This window comes from Notothenia coriiceps, unplaced genomic scaffold (genome assembly GCF_000735185.1).
Source record: "Notothenia coriiceps isolate Sejong01 unplaced genomic scaffold, NC01 NC01_scaffold00000290, whole genome shotgun sequence".
Taxonomy (NCBI): Eukaryota; Metazoa; Chordata; class Actinopteri; order Perciformes; family Nototheniidae; genus Notothenia; species Notothenia coriiceps.
In genome coordinates this window covers 41,854-58,343 of record NW_011332991.1, presented here as the reverse complement: position 1 = coordinate 58,343, position 16,490 = coordinate 41,854, and the positions used below count along the sequence as shown (strand labels likewise).

Here is a 16,490-nt window from a genome sequence, read left to right as displayed (position 1 = left end):
AGCTCGCTGGCCAGGTGGTATGGTGGTAGGAGACCCAAATAAACTGCCAGATGGCAGAGGCCAACTGCGTCGACACTCCAGGGCCCCTCGTCCAGACCGGGCTCCTCGTCCAGAACATGGACCACCAAGGAAGTCCCGCAAGAAGCTCCAAGTTATCATCTGTGTCCTGCTTGTGGAGCTGTGTGAGAGATTCACTTTCTTTGGGATTGTATGCAACACCATTCTCTTCTGCACGGTGAAGCTGGGATATGATAACTACCTGGCTGCGACCGTCAACCTGTGCTTCATAGGAGCTAGCACCCTGACCCCGGTTCTGGTTGGCTGGTTTGCAGAGACCTGCCTGGGGAGGTCCAAGGTGCTCTACATATGTGCCTTCCTACATTTCTTTGGTAAGACACAATTGAAGTTTATCTGATTTGCTGTTGTGATAAAACTATATGACTTGATTCAAATGTATTCAGTGTTTAGTATTTCCGTATAATGTAAGATTAGATGTCCATTTAGTGTGGGGTGAAATCTGCAAGTTAAGAAAACTGGATATTTATCTGTATGTTTGACTTGAAAAATAAATATCTGACACATTATTCATCATGAGTCTTAACATTTAGTGAGTAAACTCCTTTCAAGAGCAATACTTTTCTTATATTTTAAAACAACTTTTTCAAGTTAAATACAAGATGCGAGGCTCCATCGGGACATAAAACCAAGGTTAATAGAAAAGACAGAAAATGAAATTGGGAAAAAAGATTAAAGAAAACACAAAGCCATCAATAAATAATCCATTCAAAAAATATGAAAACGAAAGCCACTAGGGCTTCATATATTGTATGAAGCCCTTTATTGTAATAAAAGCTAATATACAAAGATCAAAACTTTATATAACCTCTAAACTCTAAATGTATATACCCTCCAAATCCCCCCTTCTGCCAGAAATCCCCACAACAATCTATTAAACGATATTTAAAAGCATAATACCACTGAAAGGAGAGAAACAAATTATCCAAATAAAGCAACCAAATCCCATAAATGCTGATAGTAAAAAAGACAGAGCCATGACTGCTTCTGTTAAGTCACACTGTTATTTAAAATACAACTATGCCGTGACCTTCACCTGTCACTGTGCTTTCTAGGCACAGCCATGCTGCCTGTGGTGGCATTCCCCTTCGAAGATTTCTACATTGACACTCACCACATGACGCACCAGCTGGAACGTCGGGAGCAGCAGATCTTGTTCTACACCGGCCTCCTGGCTGCTGCTCTGGGCATCGGAGGCATCCGGGCCATCCTCTGTCCAATGGGAGCGTACAGCCTGCAGTGCTACAACCAGCACCAGCTCCTGTCCTTCTTCAACTGGTGGGTGCTGGTGCTGTTTAGATGCAGTTATTCAACTGGTTAGCCAATGATAAGACTCCAAACTGTCCATCGATATTGTTAGTTTCATTTAAGAATGATTTATCGTCAAGTTCTTTACAATCAAGTTATACTGTTTACAAATAAGACATGCAAGTTGTTGTATTATTATGGAGAAAAAACAAGAACTATAATGCCCCTGAAATTGGGACTTGAGTTGTAGGGAAGTAAACATGCCAGTGATTAAAAAACTAGACAATTCATTCGAAGAAGAGCATAAATATTTGCTCCAAATTTCCTATGAATCCATTCAATGGCTGTTATGTTAGTTCACTAAACACCTTACATTTCAATGTCATGGTTTTGCAAAAGGCTAAGTCAGAGGATTGCCAAAGTCAGTGTGATTTATCTTCTGGGGACTATGAATACCTCTAACGAATTTCAAATTACACTAGTTATTGAGGTATTAAGTAAGGAAGTGAGTGTATTATTTGCTTTACATTTGTTCAGGTTCTACTGGTTGGTCAACCTGAATTCCACTGTGGTGTTTCTGGGCATCGCTTACATCCAGCAGTCTGTGGCCAAAAATCTGGGCTTCCTTATCCCCTTCACCTCTGTGCTGCTGGCTCTAATCGCCATACACATGATGCGGAACAATCTCACCTACAAACCCAAGAAAGGTAACATACTGTGTATAAAATGTCATTATTAAAGTATTCAGACACACTATACATTACTTGTTTTCAGAGATATGGACTTTAGTCAGACACAAGTTTGACTACTTGAAAAAAATCTTGCAACTTGGAATGGACTTTAACACCATAGTCTTGTAACTTCAACTTAAGCTTTTTGACTTTTGACTTTTTGAAAATACCTGTCGGGCTTCTGAAAAGCCCAAATATTTCACAAATCAAAAAACTTTAGAAGTTATTAGTTAAGTCGAACGCTTGAATCTGAAGATTCACTTGGTTGGAACCAATGAAACAGAATCCAATCATATTTCAGGAGAGAGCCATTAAGAATGTTACGTAACTGAGCACCAGTTGATGATACCAAAGAAAATATCCTATCCTACAGAAATGATATGGTTTTTAAGAAAGAATGAATTGCAGTATAAGATCAGAGACAAGTTAGTACTCAAAATCTTGACTCCACAATGACTTTGGACTTGTTTGTTATTTGCAAAGCAGTTAGTTGGTTCCACCTCTTTTTGTATTTTACTTACACATCAGATCAATTTAACAATTCATTCAATTACTTCATGTGTCTTTCGTTCTGCAGGTGGATCATTATTGACCACACTGGGAGTTTTCTTGAACTCCCTCAAGATGTGCTGCCTCCACTACCGTCACCTGAGCGGAGATGTGGGATCTTGGCTGGACCGGGCCAAGGAGAACAATGGCGGCCGTTACAGCGAGACGCATGTAGAGAACGTCAAAGTCCTGGCCAAGCTCTTCCCTCTGTATGGCCTTCAGCTGCTTTACAGAGCCTGCATCACACAGGTGGTTACATGGAGCACAATGTGGCTTTATTATGAAGCATGTAAAAGGATTGTGTCCATATGCACTGAGGTTAAGACAATGTTTTCTTCAGATTCCCTCAGGGTACTACATACAGACCATGAACTCAAACCTTCACCTGACCAGCCACCTGTTGCCCATCGGTGGCATGAATGTGATCAGTATCATCCCTCTGCTGCTCTTGGCCCCCCTCATAGAGTGTGTGACCACTTACTACCTCTCTGCGGAAAAAGCTCCTCTGGCACCTGCAAAAGTCATCAGTGAGTATTTCTATGTGCACACACGCACATCTCCACTTTTGACATATCATTCTAATGTCTCTCTCTCTTGCTCTTCCGCCTCCCTCTCCTCCCGTACTTATTCTGCAGCCCCCTCTCTTATCACCCCTCCCTGTCCATCCTCCCCTTCTAGCTCTGGGCCATGCATGTGCCACTCTGTCGGTGTTGGTGGCAGGTTTGTCTGAGCTGCATCGGAGGTCCTACCCTCTGGTGGAGCAGACCCTCTCTGGGAAAGTTCTGCAGGTGTCGTCCATGCCGTGTTTCCATCTGGCTCCTCAGTACATCCTGCTAGGTCTTGCAGAGGCTCTCGTCACCCCTGCATGTGAGTGAGGCCAGTGTTTAATGCAGGTTGTCTTTAGCTGGTGCTTCCTGCCTAAAAAGTCCTCTTTATCAAATAAGAACAAACTAACTGAAATACCTTCTGTTGAATTTCCAAAGTTTAGAAATGCTGCCCTATTTGTCATAAATACACAGCGGGGAATAATGACAAAACCTGCTGTCACTTCCTCTCCCACAGGCTCCCTAATATCTTTCCAGCTGACCCCAAGCCACATCAGAGGGATCTCCTTACATTTCCTCACTCTGTCCTATGGAGGGGGCTGCTTCCTGGCAGCCTTAATCGTTCAGCTGGTGTACTTTGTCTCTGGAGGTAAAATGAGAAAATAAAAACTTCCAATAAATTGGCACTGTAATTTGGCTAAAAAACAAAACGTTTTGAGCCTTAGATATCACTGATTCTGATGACTGCATTGATACATGTTTACAGGTAACTTTTACCCAGACGCACTGCATGATGGGAACCTTGAGAGATTCTTCTTCCTCCTGGCCTCACTGATGGCGGTTAATACCCTTGTGTTTTGGCGTGTATCTAAAAGGTGCAGTATTATCTAACTACCTGCCTACACTATAAGGTGGTCTACAGGTTACTATTAGATTATACATTTTATTATCATACTTTAATTCTAACCCTCACTGATTTTTTCCCCAGGTATATAGACCTGAGTGTGCGGGGTAAAGCCCTGACAGTCAGCCCTCTGGCTGAGAAGCTGCTGCACTACAAGGCCTGCCTGCGCTTCTACGACACGGTGGACCGCTCCTACACAACCGCCTCCATCGAATCTATTTTATGAATATCTTAAATATTATCTTTGCTGTTAGTGGCGCTGGCGCTGCATTTTACTATGTCAGAGTCTGTGACTTTTCAAGCCAAAGTGTATAAATAAGGTAAATGTACATATGTTTGTTGTCCCTTGCTGTGAATGCTGACCGTTATTTGAGTGTGGCCTGTACAGGACAGATTCATTTTGAGGTACATTTGTAAATCAAATTGAGAACATAAAATGTAAATAAAAGCACAATAAATCAAATGAAATTACACATCATTGGAATAAAATTGCCCTTTATTGAAGTCTATTAAAAGGTAGGGTATAAGTAATTCACTTCAGAAACACTTTTTGTTATATTCCATGGAATGCTCTTAACATCCAAAAGCACGACCAATCATCTGAGCCGGCCCGGCTAAAATAACTGGATGGCCTACCTGCCTGTCAGCCTTCCATCTGGGCACAAACTTATCTCATGCCCTCATTGGTCATGTGCACCTCCGTGTGTGTTAGAGGAGGTGCTCTGTAAGGAAGTCTGAAGGGAGGGCCAGATTGTTTTCGGCTGCTACTTTCAAATTCTAGCGCACTCGAGCTGGTTTCTCCATTCTTACCCCTACCTTTAAAGCAAGAATATGCTGCTTAACTGATTGTTTGATCATTGAAAATAAAGGATAAGCATAGCAGTATTTACAATAATCAAGGATTTAAACTCCATAAACCATTGGTGGCCTTTTCCCAATTATTAAACCCTAGCACAAGACACAACAGAGTGATTGTTCCAAGTATTTTTTATAATATCAAATCAGCCTGCAAAATACTGAGACACCATCTTTTGAATAAGCCCACTTTGAAAATGTGCCCTGATGAGCAAGTATAGAAGTTATATAAAAAAAGTATTTTGATGTGCTATATAGAGGCATTTTAGAGAACAAATAGCTTAACTAAAAGATATATTTTCAACTATTTATTCGTTTCCAGAATTATCAGTACAAATACCCATTATGTGAGTATTATTCCTAATTTTGTACATATTTATTTTTAGGGTTTTCTGACCATCTCAATAATTTAAATGCTTATTTTGAAATTAAGCACAAATGGCTTGGAAGCAATTATGAAATTATGACATTTTGGACAGACATGGATGTAAACTGCAACATCTCTGGTTTCCCTGAGGCATTTGGTTTCTTTAAATGACAGGAGGTCCAGCGGCTTTAATTGTGGCTTCGAGTTGGCATATTTTAAGTGTCGCACCCAAATCCACGGAAAACCCAGGATACAGAGGCTCGGTGAAAATGGTCTGGACGTGGTGCAGCTGTGAGAAACTGCCCGAGTCAGAAACACTGTAGAAGCCCAGAGTTCCTGCTTCAAAATCAAGATGTATGCCCACTCTGCGGGAGAGAACCGGAGGAATTTGGCCTTTGTGAAGATTATTGTGCCAAAATGTGCAACCGGACAACGAGCAGGTTAATTTCCAAGACAGCTCGTTGTGGCCGAAACAGCAACTTTTGCCCGAACCATTTCTTTCAATGCTTCTGTACGACACAGCCAAATCCACAATGCCCCCATCCCACTCCACCTCCCAGTAGTGGCTGTACTGAAGGCTGTTTTTGCACAGAGCCTGGTGATAGTAGGAGAATCTGTCTGCATGATCAGGGTGAGCCTGGTCCCGGTCGCTCCATGATATCTCTCTGTTTCTGTCTGACAAATGAAGACATGCAGCTACTGTGTTGGGGTCCACCTCCAGGGTGGTGTCTCCTGGGAAAGATGAAACACTGTTAAAGATGTTCAAGTATGTTAGAACTGACATTTGTGAATGAACATCAACCTTACCCTGATATTTGGTCAAAAGATACATCCTTGATATTGTTTTCTCCTTAATCGTTGGTCGTTTCCATACTGTGATAAAAGGAAACTGGTCATTTTGTTGATACACTAACAGAAAATAAACAAATCAGATGAATTTTGAGATTCACTTACACAGATTTTTTTCTGGATCACGCAATAATTCTATCTTTTCTTTGTTACACAGATCTTTCAGTTTTTTTGTCTGTCCAGAGATGAACTCTGTCAGTTTGTCAGGACTTGAGTCTGCGAACACAGGGAGGTCACCAAGGGCCTTGAAACCCTGCAGAGGGCCAACAAATAAAGTGTGTGACTATCTGCAAAAATGAAATAGAAAGTCTTGTATGGTCTCAAAACAGATCCTCACCTGCACAAACTGAATGGGGTCCTCTGTTAGTGAAAGCTGGTTGAGTCTATCCTCTCTGCTCCTCAGCTCGGACACTTCACGCTCCAGTTGTCCGACACGGATGTTGGTCCAGTCCACTCCTGATTTCTCTGCCTCTCCAACTCTCTCTCTCATCTCAGAGCGCTTCCTCTCCACAGAACGGACCAAAGTACAGATGTGTTCCGCACACAGCCGCTCAAGGTCCTCACAAGCCTCCCATGCAGCATCCTGGTAACGGAAACATGCACCATTTGTGTAATGGCTGGTGAAATGGGGGATTTGACCATATACTTTACACTTCCGTTAGTTATTCTGCAACATTTAATTTATTTTTTAAATGTATTTATTGATTTATTTTTCCCACAATTATTTAATATAATATCAATATAATAATAAATATTTGCAAAACATTTTGACATTCATTCGTACATTCTATTCAAAATCATTATTTCATCTCATGTGCAATGTCATGGAAACTGTCGTATTAATGAAATGTAATGTTTTAGTTTTGTGTTCTTTAAGAAACAGATGTCTCAAGTATAAAGAAGAAAGGCAATTATAAAAACTGCAGATAGAAAGTGGAGGCAGGATCTGGATGGTGTCAGGATAACGATAAGGCTGACTCGTATAGTCACCAGGTTATCCGTTTGTGTAGATTCCCTCAGTGTAGGGTTTAGTGTGGGACATAAGCTATCTGGCTCAAGAATGTGTTTTATTACATGTATGTATTTTTGATGATCTCTTTCGTGTACTATTTTAAAAGGCTGTATGTCACTCACTAAAGGATATACTCACTTAACACTTTGCGTACATGGAATAAAGATCTGTATGTTTTTGTATTTGCTGCCTCACTTATAATACTCTAGAGTCTAGACCATGATTTAAAGTTGTAATGTCAGCAACAAGAACACAAGCTTGTGTGATTTAAGAGGTCACAAGCCAAAAAAGGTTAGGTATCACTGTTCAAGATTACTCCACCCATTCACAATATTCCTGTCAGTTTCTGGATATAGTCTGCATGCACTTTCTTCCCTTTAAAGAAAGAAAAAGTCTACCTTTTATTCAATCAAAACTTCAAGACTCACAAAGTACTCTGTTCGAATACATAGAACATGAAGCATTCATTCATATTATAAAATGTTGTGTTCAGTGTGTCAGAGGCGGAATGTTTTCAGGGACACTGGAAAGTCCCCTGCCGGATAGCAACTATTGCTTTACACAGGCAACACTTTTTTGTCAGCATATGAGGCACTTTGAATACTTTGAAATATGTTGATGAATAACAGAAAAGGTCAATGTTAAACTCACTCTTATAGAGCCTGCAGCCTGCCTCAGCTCCATTATTTTACTCTCCGAGTGCAGCAGTCTGTCTGCTATTTTCAGTTTAGTCTGCCCCAGTTGTCTCTGTTGAAACACAAACATTTTGAGATGATCAGTGACTATATAACAGTCTGGCCTACAAATGACTCCAGCACGTGGCTGGACTGAATTACCTGCATTTGACACTTTTCTGCTGCCACTGCCACAGTGTCATGTCCTTTGTGCTCATCCATGGTACACAGCAGGCAGATGAACTGCTGATCCGTGCGGCAGTAAATCTCCAGAAGTTTATCATGACGGCCACAGATTCTGTCTATGATCCATGCAGAGGCTTTGATCAGATTGTGTTTTTTTAAGGGGGGCACCTCAAAGTGAGGCTTCAGATGAGTCTTACAGTAAGAGGCCAAACACACAAGACAGAACATGCACGCTTTTCTTTTTCTCCCTGTGCAGGCGTCACACTGAACATCACCAGGAGCAGCATGAGTGATATTATCAGCGTCTTCACTGTGTGTCTTCCTGTGCTCCTCCAGCAGGGCAGCCAGGAGTGTGTTCCTCTTCAGATCAGGCCTGGGGCAGAACGTCTGCCTGCACTGAGGGCAGCTGTAGCTCTTCCCTCTGTCATTATGTCCATCCCAGAAGTTATTGATGCATTTCATACAGTAACTGTGTCCACAGGACGTCGTCACAGGATCCTCCAGTAGCTGTAAACAGATAGAGCAGTCGAACAAATCCTCACTGTAGGCCATTTTGTGCTGCTCAGAGTTAGTTTCCCTTTCCCTGGAAAGGAGGTGTGGCTTGTTGTTGGCAGCTAGATACTATTGGAGTGTTCTCACTGACTGCTCTGTGGGAGTGTCAGTGTCAGAGCAGTAACCTACGTAACCTTACTGTCAAAGAGGTCTCAAAGTCTACTCGTACTTTACTTGAATGGCCTTTTTCTCAATGTTACCACACTTTATACTTCTATTCAAAGAATGAAGGGGTGGATATTTTAGCCCTAGTTTAACAACACTGTATTTATGTGAAAAATGTCCATTGTCTGTCCTATTGTATTTTTGAAGGAATCTGAAAAAAGGACATACCTTGAGCATATGATAAAATATTGAACTTTGTTTTTACAAACAACATCATTTAAGAAGAAATGAATCACCTACAATTATGTTTCTTGTTTAAATCTCTATGTACGTATTTGATTGTAGTACAACTTTACTTACATACTATAAAAATGACCTACATACAAATGTTGCCATAAAAATGAAATGTACTTGACAAAACTAAACTTTTTGACCCAATGAATTGTCATATTGTAAAATTACTTTTTTTATTGAAACTATGTTTTAACATTATTTATTAGAATAAAATGAAGCATTTCTCTGAAACATATTTTTTATTGATTATAAACATTAAACGCATGACAAAGCAAGAGGAGTTTGAGTATCTATTACATTTACATAGAATTGTTCTACTTAATAACTTAACATGCACCTGCATGATGAGTTTACAATTTCCATTACAGGATGAGAAACATGATACACACCAAAACCTCACATCTGTCTCATCATTATCTTCACCCTTTTTTTCTAACAAAATAAATGTTAAAGAATAGAATCAAATAATGAGCTACAAACAATGTTTTTTAAATGAAAAAATCTTTAGCACTCGTCTTTAACACAAACACAGATTGAACATACTGCCTCACATCCGTCTCATTATTATCTTCAGCCTTTTTTTCTAGTAAAAACTATAATAAAGAATAGAATCAGATAATAAGCTACAGACAATATATAATTGAAATGAACATATTTGTAGCACTCGTCTTTAATGCAAACGCAGAATGAACATACTACCTTACTTCACTCGAGCACACCTTGGCAGTGGATTTATTTTGCACACACTATCCTGGCTGAGGCCCCTCTGGAGACCATGAGGCCGGGGTACAGAGGCTGGGAGAATGTGGTGTTGACTCTGTGAAGGAGAGTCATTTCCCCACAGTCAGACACGCTGTAGAAGTACAGAGTCCCTGCCTTGTGGTTCAGATACACACCTACAGTAGAGGAGCAGTTAATGGGTATTTTGGTTTTGATTCCACCGTGCCAATAGGCGCAACCAACATTTGAAAGAGAAATGCACCAGGAGTGACTTGCTATATCCCCAAAGCCACTTTCCTCCAAATCTGCCCCTTTATAGCACACAGCGACCTCAACCCTGCTCCCCCGCCACTCAACCTCCCAGTAGCAGACTCCAGATAAGCCTACAGTGCACAACACCTGATCATATTGGGTAAACCTCTCTGGGTGCAAGGGATACCTCTGAGCTTTTTTAATCCAGGTTACTTTGCGGTTTCCCTCAGAGAGCAAAAGGTTTTCAAATGCTGTGTTGGGATCCAAACTGAGGCTGCTGGAATCTGAAATGTAGAAGTTAATATAATTCAGTGTGTTTATTATAACTTGTAAGGAAGGCACAGCAGTTCATGTGAAGATGCCAGGACTCACAAAGGGAGAGCTCCTGTCTTGTCTGAGGGTCAGGATCAGCTTGAACTAAACGTAAAAAAACATGACAGCAGAAAATGTAATAAACTGGCTATTAAACATTATCTCATCGTTCCAGTAAATACATTTTTAAAGGAAATATCTTCTTACTTGTCTGAGATATTTCTGCAATAGCTATGGAAACATTTTCCATTCTGTCTCTCAAATCAGATATAGCCCTTTTGACAAAGTCAAAAGGGGTTTGTTGTTCGATGTCAACATCAGAGGACAAGTCAGCTTCCGGACAGTCAAAGATGGCCTGGCAGCTCTAGAAACACATGAAAACAATCATAATAATAATTATAATAATCATAAGCTTTAATTGTATAGCCCCTTTCATATAAGAATTGCAGTCCTATGTGCTTCACAGTAGAGGATTGACATCTCATAGAACACAGTTACCGATAAAAGACATAAAATAAGCATAGAATAGACATAGAAAATAAATTCAAATGTAAGATAATATACAGTGTGGCAAAAAAGTATTTAGTCAGCCACCAATTGTGCAAGTTCTCCCAAAAATCCAGAAAATCACATTGTCTTATTTTTAAAGAATTTATTTGCAAATTATGGTGGAAAATAAGTATTTGGTCAATAACAAAAGTTCATCTCAATACTTTGTTATATACCCTTTGTTGGCAATGACAGAGGTCAAACGTTTTCTGTAAGTCTTCACAAGGTTTTCACACACTGTTGCTAGTATTTTGGCCCATTCCTCCGACTGCCAAGGCACACAGGGGAGTAGGTCTAGAGCAGGATGTTTGGGGCTGTCTGCTGGCCAACACGGACTTTCAATCCTTCAAAGATTTCTATGGGTGACGATCTTGAGACTGCTAGCTCCAGGACCTTGAATGCTCTTACGAAGCCACTCCTTCGTTGCCCTGGCAGTGTGTTTGGATCATTGTCATGCTAAGACCCAGCACGTTTCATCTTCAATGCCCTTGCTGATTGGAAGGAGTTGTCACTCAAAATCTCACGATTCACGATACATGGCCCCTTCATTCTTTCCTTTACACGAATCAGTGCTTCCTGGTCCCTTCTGCAGAAAAAGCAGCCCCAAGCATATTTCTCCAGCCCGCCCCATGTTTCACGTACCGGTATGGTGTCTTTGGATGCAACTCAGCATCCTTTCTCTCCAAACACGTCTAGGTGAGTTTACAAAAGTTCTATCTGGTTTCCATTACTCATAGTGACATTCTCCCAATCCTCTTCTTTGATCATCTAAATCACGGTTCTCAACGGGGGGCGGTACCGCCCCCCAGGGGGGCGTCAGACATCGGGGGCCGCGCGGTAAGCATATTTGAAAGGGGGCGTTGAGGGTGTTCTGGGGGGCGTTCACCCGCATATGTCTTTTGTCATGAAAAACGCTGGCCACAGCGTCTTTTGCTGTACAAAAGCAGCGTGCGTCAGCATCTTTTGGGGTGGGCTATGTAGGAAACCACAACTCTGCTTGCGATTGGTCAGCGTGTCAGCAGTGTTATTACGGGTACGTTCGTAAATGCACGAACGGTCAGTCGCGCTCGCGACAACCCGTCTGTTTCCGCTAGAGCCACCCAGCTGTGGAGCTCAGAGCGCAGCGCTCGTGGACTGTGAACTGGGGACGCTCGGAGCGGCTTCTGAGCGCATTTACGAACGTACCTAACAAAAGCATTCTGGGACCGGAATTCGTTGCGCCTAAGCTCTCTGCTGGGAAGAAGCTCGCGACTGTTAATAATCTTTTGTTCACTGTTGTTACATTTTGATATGTTACGGTTGATATGACAAATTCCACTAACAGAATTCGAACCCTAATTGGTCTCATGTTCTCTCTCTGCAAGCGCAAGGCCATAAGCGGTATTACCCGCTTTGCGTATGTACTTGCTATACCGACTGCCTCGCCAAGAGCCCTCGCGTGTCCTGAGCCCGCGCTCGCTCCACACAGAGCTCTGTTGTTCAAAATTTGTAGCCGCCCACAAACGTTCCTGGTCCGCTCTCCGAGCTCTCTCGTAGTGTCTTGTCATAATATATGTCACCAGCTAGCCCTCTAGCGTTTGCCGCCATATCGTGACACTACCCCCCCCCCTAAATATTAGCATCATAAAAACAACAAAAATCATAGGCTCACATCAGCCAAAATGGCCGCGAGAAAAGATAAAATGCAGGACGCAGTACTCTGATTGAATATCTTCGCTATGCTTCAGTACCGTCTCGCTAGCCAATGCACAACTGTGCCCAATGTGTTTATTTTGCGAACATGTATTTCCAATGACGGGAATGAAACCCTCACGTTTAAAAGGGCACCTTACCAAGATCACCCGGATAAGGCAAGATAGAGTGGGCGTCCGCAGCCCATCACTGTAGAGGGGTTCATTGGTCATGTTGCCGCCTGTGGGATGCCGTATCGCTCGTTGCGCGGGGGTCGCGCGGACATAGGAGGGAGGCTACTGCTTGTACATGGCAGCGGGCTAATAGCGTCATAAATGGGCAGGATCTTCTCTCTGTCTGGATAGTCCCAAATGTGTGCTGGTGGCTCGTATCTTTCTCTCAATCGGAGAGAAGTTGGTACTCCCTGCCATCAAAGGAGGTCATATCTACGTATGGAGCGTGATCGCCCACACAGGTACTTGAAAATCCATCCCACTCAGTTAATGACACCGATGCACGTTCTGTGTTATTGAGCGCCTGAAAATCGGCGCGCTATACAGAGGAGAGCTGTGTCCATTCCTCGACAATACAATATACATATCAAGCTTGGATGAGACAAATCTTCTCTTCTGTCTAGGACACAATGTATCTGTTGAACGCGCCTATGTCCCTGTAATAGCACCTCCCCCAAAGTCACGGAGATTGTGCTTGAGGAATTTTTTACATACTTTCAGAAATACATATCTAGAGTCATCAGTAACTACACAAGGGCGGCAGACCATTTTTGAATGCACTGGATGCTATATATTTTCAGCGTGAGAAGTCATCATCCCGATCAACAAAATCCTCGCATTGTGTCCGCTCATGCTAGATCAGGTGCACCCTCCGCATGATAGGTTGAGCACCAACGAAAGTAGGATAGCGCTGCGCATGTCGCCACCATCTGCTGTAGGAGTGTTACAGGCAGAGAGGTCCCTCACTGTCCTCAACAGTCCACTTGTGTCATATTCTCCCACTACAACCTTGGAGTCCAAATTAGATTCCACCTCTCAAGCGGGAGTCTCTACTAATGTTGACGATTTACACGGTCAATTGTTATATAACTCGCAAAAAAAAGCCTACGCCCTGGGAATTAACTAAGAATTGTGTGGTGATCCCTGACTGTTGACCCTAAAGCCGGCTGTCAGGAAAATTGATGAGACCTTTGACACCTCTCTTGCTGCGCACGTGACTGCTGATGGTCCGCTTGGCTCCTCAGATAGAGGCACACACTGCCTTGCTCGCTCTTTATTGTGTGTCTGTTCTCTGACTGTCTCCATCGCTCGGAGTTCCCTGGATATAGGTTACTGCACTGACGATGTTGGATGTGTCTCGGAACCAGAGCTGATGGGCATCCTCCTAGCCGCTGGACATCCACTGTGTAGCGCCTCGCGCACTTCTTTGTACACAATGGATCATGAACGAAACGGCTGAAGCTCCATAAGGAATAAAAGGCATATCAGTTACTCTAGGACGGCTAGAGCAACGGCTCTCCGTGTTCATGCACAAGAAGCTCTCTGCAGACCTCTCCATGTCTGTGTACTCTCTCTCCTCCTATTCACCGGCAGAGCGCACGCAATGAGAGCGGCACGGCAGTTATACGGCGGTCTCTCGCCACGCTCCGATATTGTCTAGGGCGCGGTGCTCTAGGCTATGTTTATATTGAAACTAGATTTATTGCCAATAAGAATTATGGTAAGCCTCACTAGTTTTAATATTACTCTGTGTACGGGAGCATTACTCTATGAGACGACTATATTATGTGGTTCATGGGTTGGGTAACTGGTCTAACCCATATACATAAAACCTATGTTAGAACTGAATGGAATGAGATGATAATTTGTGTTAAACTAATTGAGCAGATAGGATTATGTTGTGTATATGAGATGTCAGGATAGGGTAAGCGATCCTTGCCACCGATATACACTCTCTCCCCGTGCTGCTCCCTGATTTTCGTGCCCTCACTTGCGGGGATGTCGGGGAAGGCTCATATTCCGCACTGAGCACCTCCTTGCATTCAGATACACAGACCACCTGATTGAACAGAGAGATGGTTTAATGCCGACTTGAAGATCCGCCTTCAGATGATCTTTGGACTCGATGTTCCCACCTGTTGTGGTGCAGCCCTTTCAGGCGGCGTGTGGGCGGAATGCGAGCCAGCACACCCTACAGGAGCATCTCATCGACATCCAGCGAGTGGATCGGGGATCGCGCGCTGGGCTATGTTCCCGCAGCTTCCGGCTGGGCAACACATTGGGTCAAATACTCTCAGCGTTGACTTACGCGGTACAGCCTGGAGATCAAAGAAGCGCCTCGTTCTTCTGGCCCGTTTCCCAAATTCCACATACTCGTGGAGCAGGAAGACCGCTTCAGCGTGGTTCTCCACCATGCAGTCAAGTACGCAATCGCTTGAACTTACATGGCCTGCGCATGGTGTGATGCGTCTCGTAAGGACTAACTTTTGTGTTTTTTTTTTCTCTGGCAAATCCGCAGTGACGCGCTCGCGCGGAGAAACCACCTAAGCGCTATGGGTGTCTCACACGTGATCCTTCCCTCGCCCCTCCACTCTCCGCTGATAATTTCTCTTGCGTGTAATGGTGTTCTGCCCACGGGCACTTTCCGGATTGTGTAGATTACAATGCTGTGTGTAGGGCCTAGAGAATTGTCACGTTTGTGAAAGGCCCCCTTGTTTGTTGTTCTCGTAGCTACTGGACTCATGTGTGGAATATGCTGGCTGGATATATCGTGCGAGCCTATGTATCTGTTTTTGTATTCGGTTTGCTGCTACCTTGTTTCTGAACTTGTGTGAGGCATTCTCATTAAATATCATTTTTATTCACTTCACATGGCTGTTTCTGCTCCTCTGGTAAACTAATGATTAATGATAATTCCAACTGCCCAGTTGAAATCAAATCTATTATTTGGCATTCAGTAACTATGCTTTTTAAATGATATAACACAGAATATTAGTCAATCAATTAATAATTCCAGGTAGGAAAAATAAGTCAACTTTTTTTGATGGGGGTAGCTATCTTATATCGTAAGAGACCCTGGATAATGGATCAGAGGTTTTAGGCGCTGGCTCACCAAAAAAAATTATTATTGTAGATAACCACCGGTTACAGAGACTACAATATTCATGACTCTCTAGCAAAACATCGACGGGCCTTGGACAAGTGCTCCCTGGTCTTAAGCAGGGGGACACGTTCTCTGTGCACTGCAGGATGTTGAGATCCCTTTGGCGGGTATGTGTGTTACTGGATGTGTAGCCTTTGTTACTTTGGTCCCAGCTGGTCTCGCAGGTCATTGGACTAAGTTCCCCCCGTGTGTTCTGGTGTTTTTTGCTCACCGTTCTTGTATGTGGTCATTTTGATACTCCACGGGGTGAGATCTTGCGTGGAGCCCCAGATCGAGGGAGATTATCAGTGGTCTTGTATGTCTTACAATTTTCTAATAATGCTCTGCAGTGGATTTCTTCACACCAAGCTGCTTACACTATTGGCACGGCGTTCAGTCTTTCCAGTGCCCTGGTGCAGGATCTACAATTTTGTTTCTGGTTGTCCTTATTTGACAGCCTCTTTGTCTTGCCATAGTGGAGTTTGAGTGTGACTGTTATGGGAGGTTGTGGTGACAGGTGTCTTTTAGAGCGGTTGATAACGAGTGTTAAAGGGTGCCAATTTAATACAGGTTAACAGATCTAAAGGTGTTACGGCTGATTGACAGAGGAGTCTCTTATATAGCGCAAGAAACGTTTACAAGTCTGTGAGAGCCAGAAATCTTGTTATAGTTTGATAAGGTGATCCAATACTTTATTTTCCACAATAATTGCAAAGACATTATTTAAATCAGACAATGTGATTTTCTGGATTTTTTTTTTCTCTCTCTCTCTCGTCTCTTCCATATTAGTTGAGGTATACCTAGGATGAAAATTACAGGCCTCTCATCTTTTTAACGTGGAGAGAACTTGCCACGGGTTGTTCCGCTAGAAAAAACAGCTATCC

The 16,490-nt window shown here is 42.8% G+C and overlaps 3 protein-coding genes across 3 annotated transcripts; 1 reads left to right on the top strand and 2 right to left on the bottom strand.

Moving 5' to 3' along the window:
• Nucleotides 1–19: 19 nt before the first annotated feature.
• On the top strand, nt 20–4,436 carry slc15a5 (solute carrier family 15 member 5). Its single transcript, XM_010765918.1, has 9 exons — nt 20–389; nt 1,131–1,353; nt 1,861–2,030; nt 2,632–2,852; nt 2,944–3,130; nt 3,282–3,470; nt 3,666–3,797; nt 3,915–4,023; nt 4,137–4,436. Exons 1-9 carry the CDS (start codon nt 20–22, stop codon nt 4,276–4,278), a joined length of 1,743 nt encoding a protein of 580 aa, XP_010764220.1. The 3' UTR covers nt 4,279–4,436.
• Nucleotides 4,437–4,536: 100 nt separating this feature from the next.
• LOC104968178 (tripartite motif-containing protein 16-like) lies at nt 4,537–8,615 on the bottom strand. The gene is made up of 6 exons (XM_010797785.1): nt 7,972–8,615; nt 7,787–7,882; nt 6,461–6,706; nt 6,229–6,376; nt 6,082–6,147; nt 4,537–6,006 (listed from the first exon to the last, which is right to left on the bottom strand). Exons 1-6 carry the CDS (start codon nt 8,545–8,547, stop codon nt 5,438–5,440), a joined length of 1,701 nt encoding a protein of 566 aa, XP_010796087.1. The 5' UTR covers nt 8,548–8,615; the 3' UTR covers nt 4,537–5,437.
• A 561-nt stretch (nt 8,616–9,176) lies between these two features.
• LOC104968087 (stonustoxin subunit beta-like) lies at nt 9,177–10,592 on the bottom strand. Its single transcript, XM_010797685.1, has 3 exons — nt 10,438–10,592; nt 10,291–10,335; nt 9,177–10,202 (listed from the first exon to the last, which is right to left on the bottom strand). Exons 1-3 carry the CDS (start codon nt 10,478–10,480, stop codon nt 9,679–9,681), a joined length of 612 nt encoding a protein of 203 aa, XP_010795987.1. The 5' UTR covers nt 10,481–10,592; the 3' UTR covers nt 9,177–9,678.
• Between the last annotated feature and the right edge of the window lie 5,898 nt (nt 10,593–16,490).

Excerpts from the sequence above, each read along its gene's own strand:
- slc15a5 (XM_010765918.1), top strand. The coding sequence starts at position 20 with ATGGTGGTAGGAGACCCAAATAAACTGCCAGATGGCAGAGGCCAACTG. Across the intron at positions 3,471-3,665 it reads GGCTCTCGTCACCCCTGCAT|GCTCCCTAATATCTTTCCAG; the intron begins GTGAGTGAGGCC and ends CCTCTCCCACAG. Across the intron at positions 4,024-4,136 it reads TTTTGGCGTGTATCTAAAAG|GTATATAGACCTGAGTGTGC; the intron begins GTGCAGTATTAT and ends TTTTTTCCCCAG.
- LOC104968178 (XM_010797785.1), bottom strand. The coding sequence starts at position 8,547 with ATGGCCTACAGTGAGGATTTGTTCGACTGCTCTATCTGTTTACAGCTA. Across the intron at positions 6,377-6,460 it reads ACCCCATTCAGTTTGTGCAG|GGTTTCAAGGCCCTTGGTGA; the intron begins GTGAGGATCTGT and ends GGCCCTCTGCAG. Across the intron at positions 6,007-6,081 it reads TCTTTTGACCAAATATCAGG|GAGACACCACCCTGGAGGTG; the intron begins GTAAGGTTGATG and ends CATCTTTCCCAG.
- LOC104968087 (XM_010797685.1), bottom strand. The coding sequence starts at position 10,480 with ATGGAAAATGTTTCCATAGCTATTGCAGAAATATCTCAGACAA. Across the intron at positions 10,336-10,437 it reads TGCAGAAATATCTCAGACAA|TTCAAGCTGATCCTGACCCT; the intron begins GTAAGAAGATAT and ends TTTTACGTTTAG. Across the intron at positions 10,203-10,290 it reads AAGACAGGAGCTCTCCCTTT|ATTCCAGCAGCCTCAGTTTG; the intron begins GTGAGTCCTGGC and ends TCTACATTTCAG.